General features: G+C 35.8%; 1 protein-coding gene across 2 annotated transcripts in view; it reads right to left on the bottom strand.

Moving 5' to 3' along the window:
- ino80 (INO80 complex ATPase subunit) overlaps nt 1-24819 on the bottom strand; it is a 182991-nt gene that overhangs the window by 130684 nt on the left and 27488 nt on the right. For both annotated transcript variants that reach the window (XM_039741457.1, XM_039741458.1), the window contains exons 2-10: nt 17798-17984; nt 14718-14893; nt 14574-14641; nt 14010-14156; nt 10598-10718; nt 8711-8913; nt 3737-3790; nt 3271-3474; nt 387-582 (exon numbers count right to left, since the gene is read on the bottom strand). In XM_039741457.1, coding sequence (XP_039597391.1) covers nt 387-582; nt 3271-3474; nt 3737-3790; nt 8711-8913; nt 10598-10718; nt 14010-14156; nt 14574-14641; nt 14718-14893; nt 17798-17940 — 1312 coding nt within the window. In that variant the 5' untranslated portion in view covers nt 17941-17984. The remainder of the gene's footprint in view (nt 1-386; nt 583-3270; nt 3475-3736; nt 3791-8710; nt 8914-10597; nt 10719-14009; nt 14157-14573; nt 14642-14717; nt 14894-17797; nt 17985-24819) is intronic.

Here is a 24819-nt window from a genome sequence, read left to right as displayed (position 1 = left end):
TGTGTGTGTGTGTGTATGTGTATATTTGTGTTTGCCTTAAAATGGACTGGTGCCCTGTTCAGGGTTTGTGCCTGCCTTATACCCTATGCTGGCTGAGACAGGCTCCAGCACCCCCTGTGACCCCGTTCAGGTCAAAGCAGATTAGAAAATGAATGACTGACTGACTATCTTGCCTTTGCATCTGCAAATGTGCGTTTGAGTGCTGACACTTACTTTGTTAATTTAGATCACAGCAAAAACATGTTTTTATTATATATATTTTTTTAATTGATTTTTTTTTAATTCAAGAGTTCAAAAATGTAATCTGTCAGTTTTCATCCATGGTACTTTTAACAGAATAGGCTTTGTCATGTTAGGGCAAACATTAAAGTGTTTCAACCAAATACCATAGTCCTCATGGCTGACATTGACCATCACGCCACCACCAATGTCAATCTGCCGAAGCATCGAGTTGTCCTCCAGTTTCCTAAGGATCTCTTCCTGCATTCCATCGCTCCCCATATTGCGCTTCCGACTCATGAAATGTGCATAAAGCTCTGTCTGAGTAATCAGAAAGTTCAGCTTTCTTTGTTGCCTCTTTGCCTACAAGCAAAAAAGTAAGAATAAAATATTTAATTATGGACCTTTAACTGATGTCCACAGTAAAACAATGTTTTATCTAAAATGAAAAAGGTATGGCCTAGTGGCACTTGATGCCCCATGACTTTTGACTGAAATAAACAGCTTCCAGAATGTTATTTTATTAGCTAATGTTACAACTAAAATGCAAAAAAGAATGTTATTTATATTTAAGTGAAGGGAAAATGTGTAAAGAGAGATTTAAGAAGAAATGTTGATACCATTTAATTTAAATGATTTTCCAGGTTTTGCTAAAACTTAGTATATCAAATATTTTAAAAGAATTAACTCCATATTATTAAATTATTACATTAAAATGAGAAGGCTTCAAAAAGACAATATATAATTTTAAAAATTCACTTATCTACTTGTTTAGGTGACATTTATTTGTCACCTAAAGTACTTCTTTGCAACAAAGGCATAGAACAAATGTCATGAAAGATGTATGAATCTTTAGTTACTTTTCATTCTATCTGAATAAATTAATATAGTTTAAAAATAATTATCAGAGTAAACTGAGTGGCAAATACTGCAAATTAGTGCACACCATTCCTTTCAAATGAAATAGGTCTGGTTTAATAACCCTAATACTTTATTTATATATTTATCTATAACTTGGTACTAGGGGTCAGTTTAAGAATAGCTGTCAGAAATCGATTAACTGACACCATATGTCAATAAAAAAACCTCACTCTCCTTCCTATAAATATATATATATATATATATATATATATATATATATATATATATATATATATATATATACTGTATATATATATATATATATATACACACACAGTGCATCCGGAAAGTATTCACAGCGCATCACTTTTTTCCACATTTTGTTATGTTACAGTCTTATTCCAAAATGGATTAAATTCATTTTTTTCCTTAGAATTCTACGCACAACACCCTATAATGACAATGTGAAAAAGTTTACTTGAGATTTTTGCAAATTTATTAAAAATAAAAAAAATTGAGCAAGCACGTGTACATAAGTATTCACAGCCTTTGCCATGAAGCTCAAAATTGAGCTCAGGTGCATCCTGTTTCCCCTGATCATCCTTGAGATGTTTCTGCAGGTTAATTGGAGTCCACTTGTGGTAAATTCAGTTGATTGGACATGATTTGGAAAGGCACACACCTGTCTATATAAGGTCCCACAGTTGACAGTTCATATCAGATCACAAACCAAGCATGAAGTCAAAGGAATTGTCTGTAGACCTCCAAGACAGGATTGTCTCGAGGCACAAATCTGGGGAAGGTTACAGAAAAATGTATGCTGCTTTGAAGGTCCCATTGAGCACAGTGGCCTCCATCATCTGTAAGTGGAAGAAGTTCATAACCACCAGGACTCTTCCTAGAACTGACCGGCCATTTAAACTGAGCAAGCGGGGGAGAAGAGTCTTAGTCAGGGAGGTGACCAAGAACCCGATGGTCACTCTGTCAGAGCTCCAGAGGTCCTCTGTGGAGAGAGGAGAACCTTCCAGAAGGACAACCATCTCTGCAGCAATCCACCAATCAGGCCTGTATGGTAGAGTGGCCAGACGGAAGCCACTCCTTAGTAAAAGGCACATGGCAGCCCGCCTGGAGTTTGCCAAAAGGCACCTGAAGGACTCTCAGACCATGAGAAACAAAATTATCTGGTCTGATGAGACAAAGATTGAACTCTTTGGTGTGAATGGCAGGCATCACGTTTGGAGGAAACCAGGCACCTCTCATCACCAGGCCAATACCATCCCTACAGTGAAGCATGGTGGTGGCAGCAACATGCTGTGGGAATGTTTTTCAGCGGCAGGAACTGGGAGACTAGTCAGGATAAAGGGAAAGATGATTGCAGCGATGTACAGAGACATCCTGGATGAAAACCTGCTCCAGAGTGCTCTTGACCTCAGACTGGGGTGACGGTTCATCTTTCAGCAGGACAATGACCCTAAGCACACAGCCAAGATATCAAAGGAGTGGCTTCAAGACAACTCTGTGAATGTCCTTGAGTGGCCCAACCAGAGCCCAGACTTGAATCCAATTGAACATCTCTGGAGAGATCTTAAAATGGCTGTGCCCCGACACTTCCCATCCAACCTGATGGAGCTTGAGAGGTGCTGCAAAGAGGAATGGGCGAAACTGACCAAGGATAGGTGTGCCAAGCTTGTGGCATCATATTCAAAAAGACTTGAGGCTGTAATTGCTGCCAAAGGTGCATCGACAAAGTATTGAGGAAAGGCTGTGAAATTTAACTTTTGCGTTTATGATGCCTGTCTTTTGCTGATAAATCCATTTTTAATTATTTTACAGAACATGGCTATTAAGTAGAAGTGCAGTTAATAAGAATACATTGATTTGAATTGAATGAAGAATAAAGTAGATATAAAATTAAGAAATGGATTGCAACAGCCTGCACCCTACCCTGCTTTTAAGCCATAGTCGTGTGTGGTTAAAGAACATCATAATCCTTAAGACAGATATAAGACAAACATGATGATTACTTCTACTATAAACTAAAGTTCAAAAAACCTCCACACAAAACTATAAATCTTGCAAAGGGGCATATCATTACTACATTTTATGACACTGTAAAGAAAAGAAGCATTAAAAGGCAACCTCCCATGATTTACCATTAAAGACTCATTGAATGCCAAATTCAGGACCCACCTCCCTCATTTCTTCATCTAGCTTTCGTTGCTCCAAAGCCTCTTTTTCTGCTCGCTTACGATGCTCCTTCTCAACCTTCTCATACTTCTTCCAGTAAAGCAGCATCTCCTTGGTTAGCCGTCTGGCTCGTGGCAAGGTTTCCTTGCAGTTTTTCTGAGCCTGGATGGCTGCCCTGCGAACTTCTCGCATACACTGGTGGGCCAACTACCATCAAAGAAATAGGAAGAGAGAGCTGAAGGACTACCACAAGGCAAAGGTAGTGATATACACTGCTAACAGGATATATAAAATATTGTATTGTATCAAAAAAATTGGAAATTGCAAATATTTTAATGGCCAGCTAAGTGTAACAAAATGTATTGCTATGCAAATAGCATTTTTATGAATTCTTGCTTCTATTTTGGCAATGCTCCTAAAAAGTGAAAACTAAAATTCAGAATATTTTTAATAAGGGAAATAATAATACCTTTTTTGCATTTGTTAGAACAAGATTTCTAGCTGAAACTTTCTGCTTGAATGCCTGTTAAATGCAAAGTAAACAGAACATATAGATAGTTAATAGCATAGAAACGTAATAAACTGCCACAATGATATAACCTTAAAATTAAAAAATAGGCAAAAATGAAAGGTGAGCTGATATTGTTTTAATAATTAACTCTTTAAAACAATGATCCTCCCAATGAATATTAAACAAGCTAGAGTAATTATTATTAAAAGGTTTATAATTCTGCTCAGCTTGTACCACTACTTATGCAACAAAACAGACAGAGGATAATAATCAGAATAGCAGACATGGCAAACGGATGAGAAGAAGAATAATAAAGAGAAACATTCAACTCATCCCTGCCTCTTGACATAAAAACCACCAAAAACATCACTCAAAAAAGAATGTCTCCTGTCAGTTTTTTTTACAGTGTTTATAACAGTTTTGTATAAATGCTAATTATATGTTTTATAAGTTACACTTGCTTGCTTTACTGTGGGCGAGCATAAATAAGACTTCCAATCTCCTAGTGACGTACAGCAAATAAAGCAGCTAACTAAACAATTTAATATTAATGCTAAATAAGCTTCCATTCAGACTTTACTTAAAACACGCCAGCTTTTATGTTGCTGGGTAAAAATGTAGTCTGTTTGGCTCTCAGCCAAACCTTTGCAAGATAATTGCAAGTGAAACACTGATTTGCAATTGGGCATACTTATACGACAATGGGTAAAATAAAGGAAAATAACTGAATTTGGAAACATTTGACTTTTTGAAAAATACAGTTTCTCCCAAGTTCATATTTCAAAGCACTCAAAACACATTTAACAAGTGACATCTACTTTTAAATAAAAATATGACAAACACGGTTTACTGTTTGAAACACTTGACTGTCAAAAACAGTAATTGAGACTTTTAGGCGGGCAGAATGAGCCAACTAAACATTAAAAAAATAGACATATGTAAGTATTAACTGTGCAATCAGACCTGCAGTTCCACTTTTAGTCGCTCCTTTTTTTTTTTGACGTCAGCAGTAGGGAGCTCCTCACTGTCTTGTTTTTTTTACTACTACGCATTTGGAGCCATGGGGGGTGGCTAGTGTATAGATATCTTCCATAGTAGAAAGCACTTAATTGTACAGGGTCTGTTTAAAAATAGTTTCTTTTTATCTTTAATTTGATTGACAATTTCATGTTAAAAAGTTATTTTAATTATTATATAAAAAACCTGCTAATATTTGTGCAAATTGGTATGCCTGGGTGGCAGTGCACAATACTCATTAACAACTTCATAACTTTTTGCTCAAAATCATGGCATGAAATTGACTTAATATGTATATATTTATTTTGATACTTTACTCTTGTCATTTTATTTTCATTTCTTGTGTTACTGTATTGAGCACCCAAACATAAATGACTAAGTGATATCATTCAGGTTCACTTCCTAAAATAAAATAAATAAAAATATATATGCAAAACAGGCCAAGTATTTGGTTCAAATACAAACTTTTAAAATAAAAAGTTAAAGTATACATTTGTGGATATAAGCAAAATTTAACCACAACTTTTACCAACAGTAATTTTGAATGACTTTGGCCAACCCAGCAGCACTGGCTCCAGGAAGCAATTTCTAATGTCTGCTGGTTCACTGTGGTCACAAAATAAATTACAGTAAGCCCCACAGGGACAAAGTCATTTGCAAGCCCAACTAACATTTTAAGAACTGCCTGATTATGTCAAAAAACCCGACCAGAAAGGAAACTGTATTAATGGACAGAATAACAAAAAAGAAGTAGGCAGTAATGACAGAGCAAAGGTGGCAACAACAATAAGATAAAACATGGCACTGGAAGAGAATGGGCCTAGATGCAGGAACGTTACAATGGAAGCATCCATGAATTTTCTGTGTATAAATCATGGCAAAATTGTTTTTGCCTTTCCATATGCTTATCACTTTGTCGAGACATGCACAGTGTCTTATTGTGTGCCTAAGAATTAGTTGCGAACGTTTTGAAATCACTTTAGTGTTTTTGTCCGGTGCCTCCTGAATCACGGGTATGAGAAAACCTCCACATTTATATGGACTATTTGACATACAAGTATCTTGATGTGTAAATATGTAAGACATCCAGTTAGACCAACAAAAACCTTCATTTTTAGGTAATTTTTTGACTATATTTTGTGCAGGAAATTACACCTGTATGAGAAAAGTAAACCAATAGGCGACTTTAGCAAAAATAATCAGAAGGACTTAAAGTTGTGCATGACACATCATCCAACTCCAGGGGTTCATTCTCTAATGGGATAACAATGGTCAAAGTCATTCCTTTTCACAAAACTTAAAAAAAATGATGATCAGTAATAAAGGCATGTGAAGTGCCATTTTATGCTATTTTAAAGTTGATGGTCATGAATATTATAATATTTTTGATATTTGATTCTTTACCAGTGGCATTAGCACTTCTAAGAGCCACTCCCAGATGGTCAAAATAACAAATTTAAAGCATGTAGGTTATTGTTTTAGACCACTGGTTTCCAAAGTCAATCCTGGGGACCCACTGAGGCTGCAGGTTTTTGTCCCAACCAACTTCTGTTTTTCATTGGACACTTGTGTTTTAGGGTCAATATAGAAATTACAAAACTTAGTTTGGTAAATTGTTATTAAAAAGTTCTAAGCAGTTATGTGGAGATAATATAGATTGTTTTTTTAACCTTTTGACAATATTTTCATTCCGACTTTCATTCTGCTTTTCTAGGTGTTCTGCTGTTTAATCCATTATTTACTATTTAGTGGTTCTGACTGTGACTTAGTTTCAGCCTTTCATTATTCAGTGTTGTTTGCGAGGGTGACTGCTCAGCTTGTTTTCAATTGCAATTACTGGGATACAATGAAGGGAGCAAACTACACAGAAAAAGGGGAAAATAATAGGAAAACAACAAAAGATTATTAAGCATTTGAAGCTATAGCAAAAATAGAAATACTTCCTAGTGTCTTATTAATGTAAAAAGCATACCTCTGGGCTTTTGTGAATGTAGAATGAGAGAAGATAGAAAAATAACAGCCAATTAACTTAGGTCAATTATTACCACTGGTTGTGAATCTCGTTGGAACAAAAACCTGCAGCCACGGTGGGCTCTCAGGACTGAGAATGGAAGTCACTGTTTTAGATTGTTTCAAGGTCAATGATTACAAATATGATATTATTTTTGATCCTTTACTAAGGACCTAGCCCTTTATGGACCTCTATCGAAAGGGTGAAAAATGACTTGGAGATTAACAAAGTATATAAAAAAACTATTAAAATTCATAATACTTAGACTTTAAAAATTTACAGTGAACAGCACATTTGAACATTTCAAATATTTTATGCACAAATTCTTGTTTATTATGTACTTCTACCTCATGAAGTAAATCCTTACATTTTGTTATGAATACTGCAAATTAGGGCGACTTATGCTAATTCAGACTTTTTCTTGTTATTTATCATAGTATTAATTTCTCATTCTGCAAAGAGAAATAACTGGAGTAACATATACCAGAAAAAAGTCAACAAGCTTCTGCTAGCAAAATAGCAAAAAAAGTAAACTCATATAAACCTATGTTCGGAATTTAGGTATATAATAAAGCTTCCCTCAGCGCCTATGACAGTCATGAAACCCTAACTTGTTGAACCCCAACAGAGAGCCCACCAGGATAGATATTTGGTATTACTTTCAGGTTTACAGTGGGGGGTGCCTTTGTAGACTACATTTCCCAACAAAACTTCACTTTGAAAACTGCTGTAAGGATTAAGTTTACATTCAAGGAAATGAATCTGAATCTAAGACAAGCAATTAATACCAATTTTCATAAATGGAAGACAGGTTATACTGAACAGTATATTGAGGATCATTGCTCTAGGATGAGTCATTCGCACTTAAACGTTGATGACAGAAATGCAACAAATGCATATATTTTATTTCGGTGAGTTGTTTGTGCAGATGCAAATCCATCCATCTATTATCCAACCTGCTATATCCTAACTACAGGGTCACGGGGGTCTGCTGGAGCCAATCCCAGCCAACACAGGGCGCAAGGCAGGAAGCAAACCCTGGGCAGGGCACCAGCCCACCGCAGGCAAATGCAAATTTGAACCAAAACATCTGTATAGCTTTGAAAATAGTAATAGAAAGCTTTGTGGCATTCTCTAAGATCAAATATCAGACCAGATATATAACACATTTATATTACATGGTTTTGTTTAAACCAAATGCATACATAACACTAACAGTTTAGTGTAAACAACCACATTTAATATTATGGACTTGGCATGCAGGATTCACTAACATAAAATCAAACAAGGGTGATGGCTATGAAGTAATACAAAAACAGAATAATTCATTTACCAGGTTTATTACTAGGGGTTCCAGGTCACGTGCAAGCTCACGTAAGAAAGATGATAGAAAGCAAGTTCTACTCAGCTTCAACTTAATGCATTAACAAAATAGTCATTTCCAAGCTAAACAGTTAATAACATTGGTGCAGTGTGAACAGTAGAAAGGGGTACATCCTTGCTCCCAAAATTCATTAACAACAGACACATTAATAAAAAAAAAATGAAAAAATTTTTCAAAAGAATGCAAAAAACAAAAAAAATCAGGATACAAGTATGAAAAAGTGCACTATAACCAAGGCCTGTATAAATGTAAGCATCAGTTTACATTGGATTGAAAATAAGACAAATTTAGATACATTTACATGAATATCTTTGTTTGTGTTGTTGCTTTCATTCTTTGAAAACTACCCACTTTATATTTATTTATATCATTCATTTTTAAATGTATTTTGGTATATAACCCATCTAAATAAAACCTGAAATTAGTATATTTGTACCTGTATTTGTATTAATAATTCATTTCCACAACTTCCCAGTAGTAAAATAAACATATTTTCCTTCTTTACTAATCAAACACTTACCTTCGGATTTTCTTTTTTGGCAATAGTTAGCCAGACTTTCTTTCTCCTTGCCATTAGCTGTTCAATTGTCAAGTGTTTCTTTTTAGACACAGGAGTCGGACTATCTTGGGAAAACTTTGCAAATATTTTTGTTGGATACTGCCATCCTTCAGCAGCATAGTCTTCATCACGTTTCTTTTTCTTTTTCACTTTCTTTAATTTTGCTGAAATAGAAGCAACTTGTGTTAGTGATCAATAACACTGAAATAAAGAAATCCTGAAGCCAGATGGAAATGTCATTATAAAAGTACTGTATAATCAATTTTATGTGAGTTAATGTAGGTGAAGATTGAGGAACAGTGACAGTAACTATACAAACACCACAAATAAAGCAGAACTCTAATTATAGTCAGGGTACCTGACTGACCAACATCCAATGTCCACTCCTGCTCAGACATGGCCTTTTTTGATAATGGCATTGCCTGCTTTACCTTATATTGGTCTTGAAATATTATAGTTTGACCTATTATTTCTCCAGTTTTTGTATCCTCTTGCTCTACTACATACAAATTCCATTTGTGTTCAAACATTGCCTTTTTGATAATAACTTTGCCTGCTTCACCTTATACTGGCCTGGACCAAATAATATACTGGCCGTTTTCTCTCCTGTTTTAGTATCCTCTTCCTGCACAACACATGTTTACCAGTTTAACCTAAATAATATCTGTAGTGAATTTCACCTCTGAATTTTGACATTACTGTAGGTTCAAATACCCAATCAAATGGAAGAGACTACATTCGAGAGCAGATATTTTTCCTACTCTCTTCTGGCCAATCTGTACCTCAGAAGACTGCTAACGCTATACACATTACTTCTGGTTAGTGATAAGTAAAACAATTCATGCAAAAAAATTAACAAATGTTTTACCACAAGAGAAATCTGTGCTATTAGCACATATATTTTTATCTTATCTACAGTTATCCTCTACAAGTGCAAAAGCATGGCAAAACTTACCCGGGTGTAGAGTGTGAAAAGTGAGCCACAGCTAAAATGCACTGTCCCAGGTTTATGGCTGTTACTAAGCCTCTGGAAGGATCCTGGTTTGGATCAGCTTATGGAGTTGGGCAAGGTGAGCACAGAAGTGTTACCTCTGACCTCTTATGTGCGTTGAAAGGTGGGACAGGAAGCATGAATGTGCAGGAGGGCAATGTAGAAGGCAGATGAGAGCTACAGAAAATCTGAGCAGCATTGGAGGGCAGCCAAGAAAGGACACACTGGTTTCGGCTGTAGAATAACCCTTAGGGAGTAACATTCCCTGCTTTCCTCACAAAGAAAACTTCAGAAACTGCCAAAAGTCTAACTTTAGTTGTTTTTGTGTGTCTCATTTGTGAAACTGGATGCAAATTGATTTTTTTATGGTCAATTTAACTGCTTCACTCATCACCTGTTATTGTACTATACTGCTCCTGAAAACCACAGCCATTATTTTCTTCTACAATAAAATGTTTTTAATTTTTGATATAGGGACTGTGAGATACAACTTCAGCTTTTGAGTCAAATGGAAAGAAGCATCTTAAAGAAAACTGCAGATTTATTTATTTTTTTTTAGCTCTGCAGCACTTTTATGAATATTTTGGAGACATGACAAGAACATTGGTGCCCAAGCCTGGAAAAAGAGCATGACCTCATTCTAAGCCCACCACTTAAGGACATATTTTCATTTTAGTTTAGGGCCACTAACTAGTGGCTTATGCTTCAAACTAATGGAAGAACTTTCCCTGGCTTACAGTCAGTCCATATTCTGGACCTTTTTTGAATTCCAAAAGAGGTTGGTGCTAGATCCTCAGACTGATTCGAGAAGCAATCTGCATTTTAGGCATTCGAATTATCTAAGAACCTTAACTCACCTTTTAATTTCTTCTCCTCCTTAATTTTCTTTTTCCTGGGCCCCAGTAAGTGCCGCTGTTGTTCATAGAAAGGATCATGAGTGGAGAGAACACCAACACTGTAGTACTGATACTGCTGTAACTGTAAAAGAAAGAACAGCTCAACAGAAATCCAGAACCACATGCATACAAGTTTTTCATATAAGGTTTAATTACTGAAAGATCCAGTATTCTTGGTTCAGTTTCTGTGCTCAACTGTTGTTTATGTAGTGTCTATCCTGTTCAATGATACCAGGGTATGCTTCAGCCCCCATGAAGTCTGAATTGCACGGAGTGGATTTGAGAATGTTATGTTTGGGTTAGCAACTTCCAGCATGACTAATCTACACTTTTCAGGCTGAGAGTTAAATTATTTCCAAGTGAACACCTATGCATAAACAAAAGCTATCTCAGTTGGTCACAAGACAAAAAAGACATGTTGATGTGCTAAAAACCTTGTGCTAAAAACTCCTACCGAGTCTTTGGATACAAGACATTTGTTGAATTCATGTCTAAAGCATACTATAATGTATCTTTAAAACGAATCTCAGTAAATTAAAACCCAGACTGCCATGGGAATTATAAATGAGTATATCAATCTAAAGTGCTATACATGTTATGCTAAGATTTTAAAACTTAAATTGATTTCTGGATCAGAGTCAATGAAAGGTTTCAAAAAGAAAGTACATTTGTGCCCCAGTGGAACTGTTACAGTTTTCCAGTGCACATGTGTAATAAAATACAACACCATAAATAAAATGCTTTTATTTTTAGCAATCAATGCCAGACATGTAATTCATATGCCAGTTATGTCCCAGGTTAACCTTTTCTAGACCAACAAAGCCAAAAGGAATTGTAATTATTATTACAAATTACATGGAACATGGTAAAGGAATAAACAGAAATACTAAAAATACAAAGAAAGAGAAGCATTTTAACTAGGAAACAACTTACAATATATTACATCTAAGAGTATATTATTATCAGATTTACTCCTGCATCCCAAAGATTGATTGTCATGTTAATTGGTTACCTTAATCTTGCCTCATGTAACTGTGAGCATGTGCCCTTATCAGGATTGATTCCTGATGCTACCAGAATAAGCCCTTGCTTTCAGCAACTCTAAATTAGACTAGAAAGGAATTTGTGGAGGGATGGAAGGGTGTAGGGCGGCACTGATGGTGCAGTGTCAGTGTTGCTGCCTCGCAGTAAGGAGATTAGGGTTTGCATCCCGGGCCCTCCCTGTCTGGAGTCTGCATTTTCTCCCCATATCTGTGTGGGTTTCCTCTGGATTCCTCCCATAGTCCAAAGACAAGCAGGTTAGGTGGATACTAAGTTGATCCTAATGTGTGGTTGAGGTGTGTGTGTGTTTGTGTTTGCCCTGTGATGGAGTGGCATCATGTCCAGGGTTTGTTCCTGCCTTGCACCCTACGGTAGCTGGAAGAGGTTCCTGCACTCCCAGTGACCCTGTTCAGGGCTGTGCTGGTTAACAAATGACTGAAATGGATAGGTATACATAACTGTACTGATGATCTGTTTTATAAATAAGTCTTTATAAAGTTTTTGCAAAAAAAAAAAAACGGGATTTTTCTTTCTCACATCATTCTGAAGACTGAATTTTCAAACAAAACATTATCTAAAGTCTTATGTCTTGTTCAGAATGTGTAATTATTGAACTGTTTTTGGTAAATAAAGAAGTTACTTGTGATGAATCATAGTAAACACAAACTACGGAACAGAAAGAAAGTCAAGTTGCAGGTGATAAGCATATTAAAAAGATGAATCAGTATAATGAAACTAGTACACTGAGGTACTGTATGAGGTATGAGCTCAGACATGTACAAGTGGCTTCAAGTTCAGAAGGCACAAAAATCACAGAATGTTGCCAAGAAATATGGAAAAACATAACTATTTTATATTAAGTAAATAAACACATTATCTTGTATTAAGGAATCGGAAACATAGCATCTTAGTACTTACGTAACTCAATGAGCCTAGATCACTTGATTAATTCGTAAACAGAGTTTCATCTGCTCTAACTCAAGAAGACAGGTTTGAAAAGTTAAAGTACACTAGCTGTTCTACCAAGCTTCAGCTGAAACAGTGATAAAATAAGTAAAAAGCAGATATGACCCTTCTGACATCCTCATCATGGCAGTAAAGACATGTATTTTTTTATTATTATTTAGCATCTAGTGCTTCTGAGCTTAGTGAACCCTTGTGGAATTTTATTGTGAAATTAAGTATAAGAGCTATAGAAAAAAAAATTGCAGAAAAGAACAATTATCTCAACTGTTCATTAATAACATTAAAATGTTACATACAATTTGGTCATTGATTGAGCTCCGAGGCCAAGGATCTGTGCTGGTATCTGGAAGGTTGACGGTTCAAAATCCCATTATTGTCAAAAGAGTTCCTGCTCTGCTGGGCCCTTGAGCAAGGCCCTTAACCTGAAGTTGCTCCAGGAGCGCTGTACAATAGTAAGACTCTGCGTTCTACCCACAAGGGGTATGCGAAAACTAACAAATTCCTAATATAAGAAATTATGTAAGGCCTCTCTCATCTCTACAGAATTTTGTTACATGAGCTGAAGCACAGATCTCATCACAAAAAGGTCACTTGCTCACTTATTATTTGCCATGGAATAAAAATCGAATAATACCTTTTTCTTTGTCATGAAAGTAGCTTTTTGAAAAGAGGAAACAGATTTTTTAACCATTACAGATCTATTGAGTGGCAATCATAAAAATCCTTAACACTTAAACTTTTAAAAATTCCCAATAATAATTATGGCCAGAATAAACACCTGAAATTAGCAAATGTTTTTTAGGCAATCATGCTGATATCATGTTGTATTCGGGAGATATTCAGGTTAAAAGGTGCAACGGTCCAGCAAAAATTGCAACTTTCAGTGAGGTTTTCTCCATTTTTTTTTCAAAATATTTATACTGTACATAGAAAATGTAAAATATTATTAGCCTATACTCTATATTAGATTATACTGAAAATAACTGCAAAGGTTTGGTAAAAATAGGTGCAGTGGCCTTCGCATGATGATTTAAATTTGCCATATATAGGTAGTATAATGTCCTTCCTCAGAATATTTTACATATACATTTACCCAAGTTATTTTTAAAAATGGCTAAATGCTTACTTTTTTTAAATTGTAATATTTTACATAAATTTTATTACTACCTTCCTTTCAAGCAGGTGTCTTGACATCCTGAATAGCAAAAAAAGAATCCCGAGGATCTACAGGAACCAAGATTAATAAAATCCTTGCAGTAGAGGGCAACATGCATTTAGCTTTACCCGTTTACATGTACTAAAATTATTTTTCCAACCAGGTATATTAGCAATGTTTCAATAAATGGGGATTTGTTAGGCTATTTACCTCTTTGTCAAGACTGAACTTGTTCTGATGCAGCTTTTTGAATTTGTGCAACCTAAGCATATCCTGCAACTCTTCCTTGGATAAAGTGAACTCCTCATCATCTGTATCAGAGTCAGTATCAGTTGTGTCATCACTCAATAAAATACCCTTAAACACAAAAATAAATAGAGAAATAATAACAACAACTTATTGGTTACATTTAAAAAGCTAAAGAAAATCATATTAAACCACTGTAAATGTGTTTGCTAGATACCACGTAAAAATATGGCACAATATATTTTAAAACAGAAGGCCTTGTGTAACTTAAAGAAAGAGCTTCAGAATGAAGGTCAAAGGGGTTGCAAGTAAGGGCAAAAAGAGCAAAAGAGAAGTGAAGGTGCAAGGAGCAGTAAGGAAAATATAGAAAGTTTTACTGTTTGTATGGTGTTCATGTGGCCTTTCTGATGATTTGCAATACAAAACAAATATTAAACACTATAACTGCACAAGAATACATTTTGTAATGTTAAATTTCATGCTAATTTCTAGAAAACACTTGTAAATTAAATTAACTTAAAATTGTACCTTCAGCCATTTTCTTGTTTTCTTTAACTTTGAAAAGTTGTATAAACTTCCTTTATCTATTTTGTGATCTATAGAAAGAAAATAAATATTGTATAATTGTTTTTTTACAAAGAAACTTTGAGATAACTATCATTAAATTCTCACCTTGCATGAGAGCTCCATTGAGCGAATTAGATTCTGGCATAGTTTGTGATTCCCCGGTTCTACAAGACTGATCTTCATCTTGTCCTAATGTTTTCTCTTTCACCAGCAGTAAAGAAGAGCAGGATTCTGAGTTCACCAAGGAGGAGTCATGCTCTAAACCATCGTCACTGTCTTCACTAAAAAGCCAACATATATTTCATTAGTGCTCAGGTTAACACAAGACCAAACCAAAGTTACTATGAATGTACACATGTTTATTTTACAGACGTTACCATTTTCTATTATGCATTGCCCAATTACAAAGTAAATAAGCAATAATGCATTCAACTGTGCTGCAGTTCTGCTTGGCTGATTTGTGAAAACTGATTAAAAAAATGCAGTGATGTACTATGGCTGACTATTGTGAAAGATCAAGGAGTGTTGTAGTCTTTGTTGGCACTGTGATGAAGCTGCTAACAAAATTCTTTCTATTATTTTCAGATCATTTTAATATTACTGCATTCAAAAATAAACTTTGTACAATACCTCAAATATCTAAAACAGAAAATACTGTATGTATGTATGCTTGTAGGTATACTCTATCAATGGTATCATATATAATTTTTTTCAAGTTTTAAAATCTAAGTCAGGAAATGATTCCAGTGGACGTTATTAAAATAATAAATAACTTACTAATAATAATAAATATGTTACTTAAATAGTTAAATTCATTTTTTGAGGCTAACGACCCAGGAAGACATAGAAATTTTTAGAATATCCAAAACAAATGTTGTCCTTGACTAGAAAGACATTTAAATAAAACAGAATTTATTATCTGTTTAGCACAAAATTAAAATTAAGCAAATTTAAAGGCCAATTTTATTTATACATGTTGGATGTTCTGTTCTATTTTTTCTGAGGAAAATCTAAGATTATACACGATGACAGGCTTAAAAGTATTACATACAGAGGGTATAGAAAAGAATCACTGCCTTTGAAAATATTCACATTTTGTTGCTTTACAGCCTAAAATAAAAATACACATACATATTTTTTAGCTTTCTTTACTCAATGCAGCCTATATCATCCAAGTCAAAGATATAATAGCAACAGTGAAAACAGGGAAAAATTATAATAAATAAAAAACAAGAATCGCTGAGACTGACAAAGGATCACCCCATTTCTTTTCTATATCCACTGTACCTATGGAGTGCTAAGTCGTAGTGTTCATAGTGTTGGTATAATGCCAGTGCTGGACAAGGGGCTGGTCAAATGGGGGCAGATTATTTGTTATGCAGCTGCACCAGTTAGATTAACTTGGATTTTTGCAGCTAGTCCCTAGGGACCTTTAAAGTCTCAATTTGATGTTATTTTGGAGAATCTAGGTGAAAAGAATTGGCAAGTTCATTGTTGGGCTGAATGGCCTGTACGCATCACAATGGTTCTAATGTTCTATTCTCATGTCCGACTGGTGGCCAATGGTAACATGACCAACCTGCCAGATGGAACATGGCTGCAGAGGAAGGGTTATGGTCCTCCTGCATGGGTTTGGGCTAAAAATTCCAGCCCACAAAAACTATGTTGTTTCAAAACCAAATTACATAAGAAATTAGGCAAACCCCTGATCTACATATCAAGAGCAGACAAACAATTCAATCCTAGCAACATGGAACATATAAAGTCTACTTATAATATGAGCATTTAAACACCTAAAAACACAAGCAGAAAAACACCATATGCGTGCAAATGAAAGAAGCCATTGTACATTGGGGGTGAACTGGGGTGTGAAGTAAACCACCTACAACAGAGATGGAAAATCCAGCATCTTTAGTACAGTATTTGACATTAGGAGTGATAAAGGAATTAGTGAAGGAGCTCACCATTGTTAATAAGAAAATCTGTGGCCTGAAAGTGAAAGGGAGGATGTTTAGTATCAGCCAACAAGCACCACCCAAAGAAACATACCATGAATACAAAGATATATTTTTGCCTTTCTAGTCATGGCCTTAAATTCATCTCAGAAGACTTCAATGCAAAGATTGTACAGGAGAGGTCTTCTAGTAAACCATCAGAAAGCACAGCCTCAGTTATGAAACAAAAAAACAAATGGTGAGCTTTGCCACAACCAAGGTCCTGACCATTAAGCAGCATCCGCTTTCCTCAGAAAACAAATGCATTATATGGCGCTGTACTATAATACTAGAGTGGATAATGCATAGTTCACATTTTGCCGACATGAGAAGCTGTAGGGTGCCAATTACAACAATGATAGGTTTATGGAGAGGAAAAATATAGGCAATGGATACTGATGGCTCAGTTAACTCAGAGAAGTGAAAGAATACAAATATAGCTGGCAGCCAGAAACAGGATGAGAGACAGGTTGAAGAATATCAAAAGAGAACTATAGGACAGATAGAAGGGACACAGCAATAATAAACCAAGCAAAAAAAAAGAACAACTGGCTTGATGAAAACTATTTGAGACTAATAGGGCAACGATGGCTGGACTGAAAATAATCAAGAAAGAGAACATGAACAACAGTAGTGAAATCTGTAAGGAAATGAGAGGCTGAAAAAATCTGTTTTGCACTTGGAACAGAGTGTGGAGAAAGAAGACTACTTAGGAAACAGATGATATGGTACAAAGGAAACAAGTGTGACAAATGCAAAAACAGGACAGATCAAACACTTCCATCCAAGAATACATTCCTGTAAGACCAAAGGAGGTGAGCTGTTAGAAGGAAGTTAGGAAATCCAAAACTGACGTGGTAATACTTTGAGGCACTCTTTAAGTTGGAGAGCAGTGATAAAGAAGAGAAATGAGTGAGGATCATTCCTCAATCCCTGAACTAAAATGCAGCCCATAAATAGAATGAACCATATTATGGAGTAGAAAATATACAGTACATACTATCAAACTGCAATCAGTCCACTTTTATTTTATACAGCACCATTCTACAGCCCAGCACTACCAAGCACACAAAGACAGTTTCAAATAATTAGACCAAAATGTTCAAAGCAAGCCAAGGCCAATGTTCGCCAAAAAAATATAATTATATATATAAATAAATATTACAGATGAAACCTTATTTTCTAGTATACCTTGAAGCATTTTTATTGAAGAAAGCAGCAGTCTGTCGCAAGAAAGTGTCAAGTTTTAAGGCGCGTTCCAGATACTGCATATGAAGAGGTCTAGCCAGTTCAGTATAGCCACCATCTTCAGCTTCATCAAGCTCTGAGGCCATAGGAGGCTCCTCTCAAACCCAATCGTGGGCTTTGAATTTCACAGCTGGAAGAAAAAGATTTCAAAATAGTTACTCTTACAATGTTTGAAAGTTTTTTTTTAATAAAAACAAAAATGCTTAAATAAAATTTAAAGAAAGGTACTTTCTTATCAATATAATATTAGTAACAGTAAATTCCAAATATAAATAAAGTATTCTTTAGAATAAAGAGGGCCTTACTGCTAAATTTGGTCAAAACATAACAACATTTACTTGAAAGCTTCATGCAATCAGTGAGTACAAATAACTGTGTTTAACTCTGTGTGACACAATACTGGCATAAAAAATAGACAAATTTGCCAATGAGCTGAGAGATGAGGTCTGGGAATGTGGCATGCATAAAATTAGTTTAGAAAATGTTTAAAGAATCAAGAATTTTCTAAATGACCCAAACCTGAAAGTAAAATTGTTTCATTTTGGAAAGCAATTGGCAGGGTGGTCTAGTGATAAGGTGCTCGAATTAGACTCAATCTCTGCCACTCATATTGGATTCCTGCAAATATTCAGATTAACAAGTTGAAGCATGAGAGGACAAAGCTGAAGTTAAATAACTTGAAAAACAGAGCCCAGCAGTTTCCCTGACATAGTAGCATTCTGATAAATGTGTCTGGTTTTCTTATGTGTAAAAAAAACAGCTAATAGAGTGACATATTCGTGTTGCTTGAGGGTCCTAGTCTTAAGAGGCTCAGGACATTTTTTTTCCATAGAAGTTTGTTAAGTAGTTGTAAAATATTTACAATTTGAATTAATTCTGAGTGGCTGTTAAATGAAGAGGATAGCACATGGTGCTCTTAGGAAGCAGGAGAATAGCAGTGAAATTTTGAGGGGACAGTGACAATGTGTACAAGTGCTTTTTCTCACTTTCTATTCTATAGTGATACACATGTTCCAAGTGCACCTTGGTGGTCTGAGTATGCACCACCTATTTTAATAACCAACCCAAAAATTTCCTTTACACAAACACATGTATTGGGGGCATTCTTCACATCTTTTGAAATCTCTCCTTCCTTATAAATAATATTTTGGTAAGGAAAATGACCAGGTATTCTAATATTTGTGAATGAGGAAATACAAATAAATATTTGGAATGGTTAACTAATGTAAGTATAGGGGGGAATGTACTAAGGAACCAAACCAATCATGAAATCTGACAGAATTTCAATTATTTAAATATGGAAGCAACTGTTTTCATTCATCCATCAATTCATTTTCTAACCCACTGTTCAAAGCAGTGAAGATCCTGGGAGCAATAAACACAAGGCAATAACAAGTCCATTACAAGGCATGCTCACTCACACTCCACTAACACATTCTCTGTTTTATCTTAGATTAAAAAACTAATAATAATAAAAACAGATGCAATGTGTTGTTAGGTTTTTAGGCAAAGAGGTCCCCTACTGATTAAGGTGCTGGGCTAAAAAGTACATAATCCTGATAAAAAAGAAAGAAATACACAGGCTACATTTTAAGATCTGCAAAAAAAACTGGGATTAGTGTATACGTTCCAAATTGGAACCAGTTGTCCTACTGTCCCAAACTAGGTGTCTCAGAGATTAGCCATCTGACATCACACAAATAATCTTGAGATGCACCATTCTATTTTTAAGCAAATGGCAATGAAGAAGACACAGATGTCAAAGGTGTCCATGGAAAAAGGAAAAAAAATCTCACAATAATCGTCTCACATATTCAACATGTCACTTATCCAGTCCTTACCTCTGAATGACTTTTTGAACTAAAGACCCACCTCTCCCCCTCATTCACTGGTCAATAGTGCTGTCTTCGATTCAAAAAGTGACTTCCTTCAAGCTTTCTGTTTTGGATGTGCACTGATTATTCCAGAAGTAGCAATTTAATAGCATTTTGGCAAAACACCATGCGTTTTGGACATTTTGAGAATACAACTGGATAATTGACATGTGGGATCATGCAACATGAGTTAACGTGGTATTTTTTTCCTCTTTCTTCCATGTACATTTTTCACATTGTTTGGAATTGTATAGCGTTCGTCACCATTGGCTTGTATTATATTAGAAACTTTTTTTTCTCCCTTCTACATCAAAACACTAGATTATTTTTTTTTTCTCAGTCACCACTACAAAGTACATACGCCAATTAATATATAAACAAAAAACATAATTTCTGGGTATAGTATTCCTTTGTGTAGCTCATTTCTCCACTGATCACGAATGCATTCTTGGTGCCAGGAATGAAGGACAGGCCAAAAGAAGGATTCATACCCAGCCAGGAGGTCATAATGTTAGGACCAAGCGAACGAGCTTACCAGGAGTCGATAATTCTCCCACACAACAGGTGGCAGTGTTCCTCAGAGCCGAACCCAATTAGGACACCCTCAGGGTGGCATGGAAGTTGGAGTCTGGAAATGCAGCCTTGTCAGGGTCTTTGGAGACCGCTAGAGACTGCTGCTAGGAGATTTTCCATACAAACCCAAAGTGCTCCACACAACATGGGCAGGATACCAGAAGCCGGTCCCAGGTCAACGTTAACAGAGAGCCCGCCACCTCACTTAAATGTGTCAGGAGACAGTGGGCAACACTCACTTGGTAATTGCATATAGTGTATTTTGCTGGTGTTCAGATGAAGAAGGTGTTACTTTAATCAAATAAAATCCTTTATTTGAACCTGGAACCGTGTTAAGTATTACCGTGTCTGGGGTTTGGGGCTTAGTGGTGCCTTCATGTGGATACAGCATACAGTGAGTCGTAATCAAAGTTAAACTTCTCTCCCAGCATGGTCATCCTCCTTTTCTGTGATGTATTTTTTATTTAACCAAAAGTCTATTCATTATGACAAGGATTGCATTTGACATGCAACTCCTGAATACCAATACAAGTCCAGTTGACTGAATGTATTGTTCTTTTCTATTTGTGTCGTTCATAGTTCTGTTTGCTATTTTAATTGTTTCTAGCTAGCTTACTTTTCAAGCAATAAGTTCTATCTGATAATCTTTCCTGAAACTTATATTAGAAGATCCATACAAATGCACACAGTTGGTGATGGTTTAATATATCTTAATAGGATTTGTTCTCTCTCCAAACTTGGCTTTCTCCCATCCCATAAAACTCATGAGGTGCACATGTGCCTAATTATTTTAGCTCAGTAATGCTTCATGTTTCTTTAATGTTCAAAGTTCCCACCCACTAAAGCTCCTCATACAGCTTGTTTAAAACTTCTCCCTTCCATTGCAGAATATAATCATACTCGAGCACAGCTCCAGAATTTCCTTTAGTCACATTTTACCTTTACCATGTTCGTGGTATCTATACCTTCACCCACATTAAATACATCACTTAAACAGCAGGGAGTGGCAGCTCTGAGGCTAGGGGTTTGCACTGGCAATCGGAAGGTTGCCAGTTCAGATCTCGTAAATGCCAAAAATGACTCTACTTCGTTGGGCCCTTAACCTGCAATTGCTCTGGCCTGGGTATGACATTAATCTGCATCCAGCCCTGCATATAGGCCCTCCAACCTGCAGGGAAAAAACCTGGAGGTTGGTGACAGAATTGGCACTCTAGCCAACATACAAAAACTCATACTGTTACACTCCATCTGAACTTGTGTGGTGCTGAGGTGTCTGTCACCCATTGCGTGGCTGCACTCGGGTCCTAATCTGGGATCCTGAGTTGGTTTGTCATGTGGTGGGTGCGACAATGCACTGTATCAGTGCAGGCTCCTAAACAATCTCTCTCTCTTAAACAGCAGAACTTCCCCACTTTATCCAAATTAATTTATTAACAGTATAAAGTGAAATTTACTGTATCAACATGATGAACTCCTCTGAGAAACTACAATAAAGCATTCAAGCTAAAAAAAAAAAAAAACTCCTAAAAATGACCAGCACTAAATTATAAAACAACTATCAACTTACTGTATAGAAGTTGTTTTATAGTATTTATGTATATGCTTGCATTGTTTGTTTATTTATATTAATGGTCCAGGTTATTGCTTATTTTTTCAACTTTATCTTTTTGAAATTTGATTGACTAACAATCTTACCATTTTCTTTGTTACATACTGTATAATATTATTGCCTATCTTGTTTATGTTTTATATACTGTATTAACTTCCTTTTTATTTCATCTTGTAAAGCACTTTGAGCTACATTGTTTGTATGAAAATGTGCCATATAAATACATGTTGTTGTTGTGTTGCATATAAGTTGATAAATATTTTGTATATCTTTATTTGACATGACATTCTTTTCATGGCATCCATAATGGCTAACATGGTATAACACCCTAGTACTATGTCTTTATTTATAAAATTAGCATTTTACTTGTTATAATGTTTAAAGAGCAAGGAAAATGGACAAACCATTTTTATGACTGAATTTGCTGGTGCCCTTTGATGGAGAGGGCTAGATCAATTGCATAATGACTTGCATTTCCTTTCTTGGTTGGTTGTTTGGAGGACACTGACAAGAAGCAAAAGTATTTGAGATGTGGGGGGCACTGTGTCTGAGCCACTCCATTGGCCCAGGAATGTGTGTGTTTGTCAGGAGCTACAGAAGGATAATAAAGAGTCAGGCTTGAAAAAGCATAGTCTCTCTCTCTGCCATGTTGCATCCTGACAAGATGATGACCTGAAGAAAGCAGGCTGGCTGGGACTGTGCAGAAGATGAGCTGACCAGGAAGAATCAAAAGCAACTGTAAGTTATTGTGCCACTTGAGATTACACATTTAGCATCATCAGGATGCATGGTCTTGGTTTACAAAGCCAGATTCTATTTGCTTGTATGGCACTAGTTATAATAAAATGTATTATCTATAATGTTAAAAATGTAGCTGTTCCTCCTGCCTGTTCTTTAACTCTGTCTAATTGACCAAGGTGAAAGACAAAGAAAGAAGAGAAGGAGAAAGAAGTGCTGAACTGAAGTAGTTTATTTGACCACAGAGTGACTTTGGTTAAGTCTACACAATAAAGAATATAAAACAGGAAAACAAGGTCAACATAAGACGCTACATTACCAAATAAGTAATAACACAGACTGCTTAAATAATTTGTTATTTTAAGAATTTGTTAACACAGATTTGAACCACTTGTCAGATTTCACATTAGCTTGCTTTGCTGAACAGAAATAGACATTTGGCACTATAGATTGACTTCATAAAGAACAAACACATTAAGGAAGCAGGTAATTCACCACACTACATCATTTTCAGAGATGCTCAATCCAATTCAGGGTTGCTGTGGATGGGGACTCATCACTTGGCCCAAGTCGGAACTAACCCTGAATGGGATGCCAGTCCATCACAAATCCACTCACACATTACACAGAGCCAGTTTACAACTTCCAATTAAATAAACGCTTACATCTCTGGGATGTGGGAGAAAGACTCGTGTACATCCATGGATGACGAACAAAACTCCATAAAGACAGCCACCGAGTGCCTTAGTCAAACCTAGCACAGTGAATAAGTGAAGCAGCTGGGTTATCCTCTGCACTTCAAAGTCAGGCAATAAGTTTCTTTTGGACTATGTGTGGGTTATTCAGTTTTGAAATACTGAGCCATTCTGATGAAATTTTAAACTAGCATCTGTAGTAAGGAATTTAAAAACATGCTACTATTTACTTTGGTAGACCTCATTGGGTTTACATTCATATATACTTTGGTAACTTTCCTCAAACACAGAATTAGATTTAAGCTGCAGAAAAAGAAAACAGCAGAATGTTACATGTAGTAATTTAAACAAGAGGAGGCTTCTCATGTTTTGGGCACATATGCCTAAAAATGACAAAACTATATTCTTCAGCAGTGCCATCTATAACAACAGTGCACGCTAACAGTAGTAAAGTAAAGTATTTATTAAAAACGAGGCTAAAAACAGAATGACTCATGATATGCTAAGGAACTGATGAAAAATTCACAAACATGAAGCAGATTTTAAACGACTGGAGAGGCTGACAGCTTATGACAAGAGGACTCTGGCAGATAGTAGCATGTGCCATTCTCACTAACACTCTGATCAAGAATGATCAAGAATGGGACAAGACCCCAGGGAAAAGAAGTTTAGTCGTAGCTAGACTTAAACCATATTTATTTATGGACAAATTCAGGCAGAGGAGAGGATGCCTGAATTAAGTTATAAAATGCATTATTGACTTGTAAGCTGCAAAGTGCAAGACAAATGTTTCATTTCCACAGTCAGCTTGACATGTGTTTAGTTTATCACACAGTTTCCTTTATAATGAATCAAACCATTTCTTGGCAAAATGTGTAGTGAAGAAGTAGCAAAACTGCTTTGGCCTTAGCTGACAAAAGTTCTCTATTCAATCCACCGCTCCTTAACTTAAAAATCATGTCATGGAAACATTCTGCCACCTATGGGCCTTTTAGAGTCAATACAGTTTGTTTTTCCCATTCAAATCGGTAAGAAATGTCCTTGGAAAAAGTAGCATAAAAAAATGTGGCCCTTACTTAAAACATGGGGTGGTGTGTGAGTGGAAAGTGTACTACTTCTGTAAATTACTTGGTAAGAAACTAAACTTTTAGAGTAAGTTCCAGGAAGAGCAACAAGTTCAAATTTGGTAGACCCTGGAAAGTTATTAGAAAAATGTTACACCTGGATTTAGTACTGTTTGCAAAACTATCTGAAATTTCATTTCCACCAAGCATAGACTTCAATTTTTTCTTGTATACCTCCATGTTAATAAATGAAGCATTTTGACCAATACCAGAACGTTAAAGTGCATAAGGCTAAGTGCCAGAAAAAATGGAGACCTGCATCTAGAAGACATGAGGCCTTAATTGAATCAAATACTATCACTGAAAGACTTGCATCTTTGCCACCTTGAAGGACCATCTTACATAAACTGAA

The sequence above is a fragment of the Polypterus senegalus genome, chromosome 18, assembly GCF_016835505.1.
Source record: "Polypterus senegalus isolate Bchr_013 chromosome 18, ASM1683550v1, whole genome shotgun sequence".
Taxonomy (NCBI): Eukaryota; Metazoa; Chordata; class Cladistia; order Polypteriformes; family Polypteridae; genus Polypterus; species Polypterus senegalus.
The sequence above is the reverse complement of the archived record's forward strand: the minus strand, read 5'-3'. Positions and strand labels throughout refer to the sequence as shown.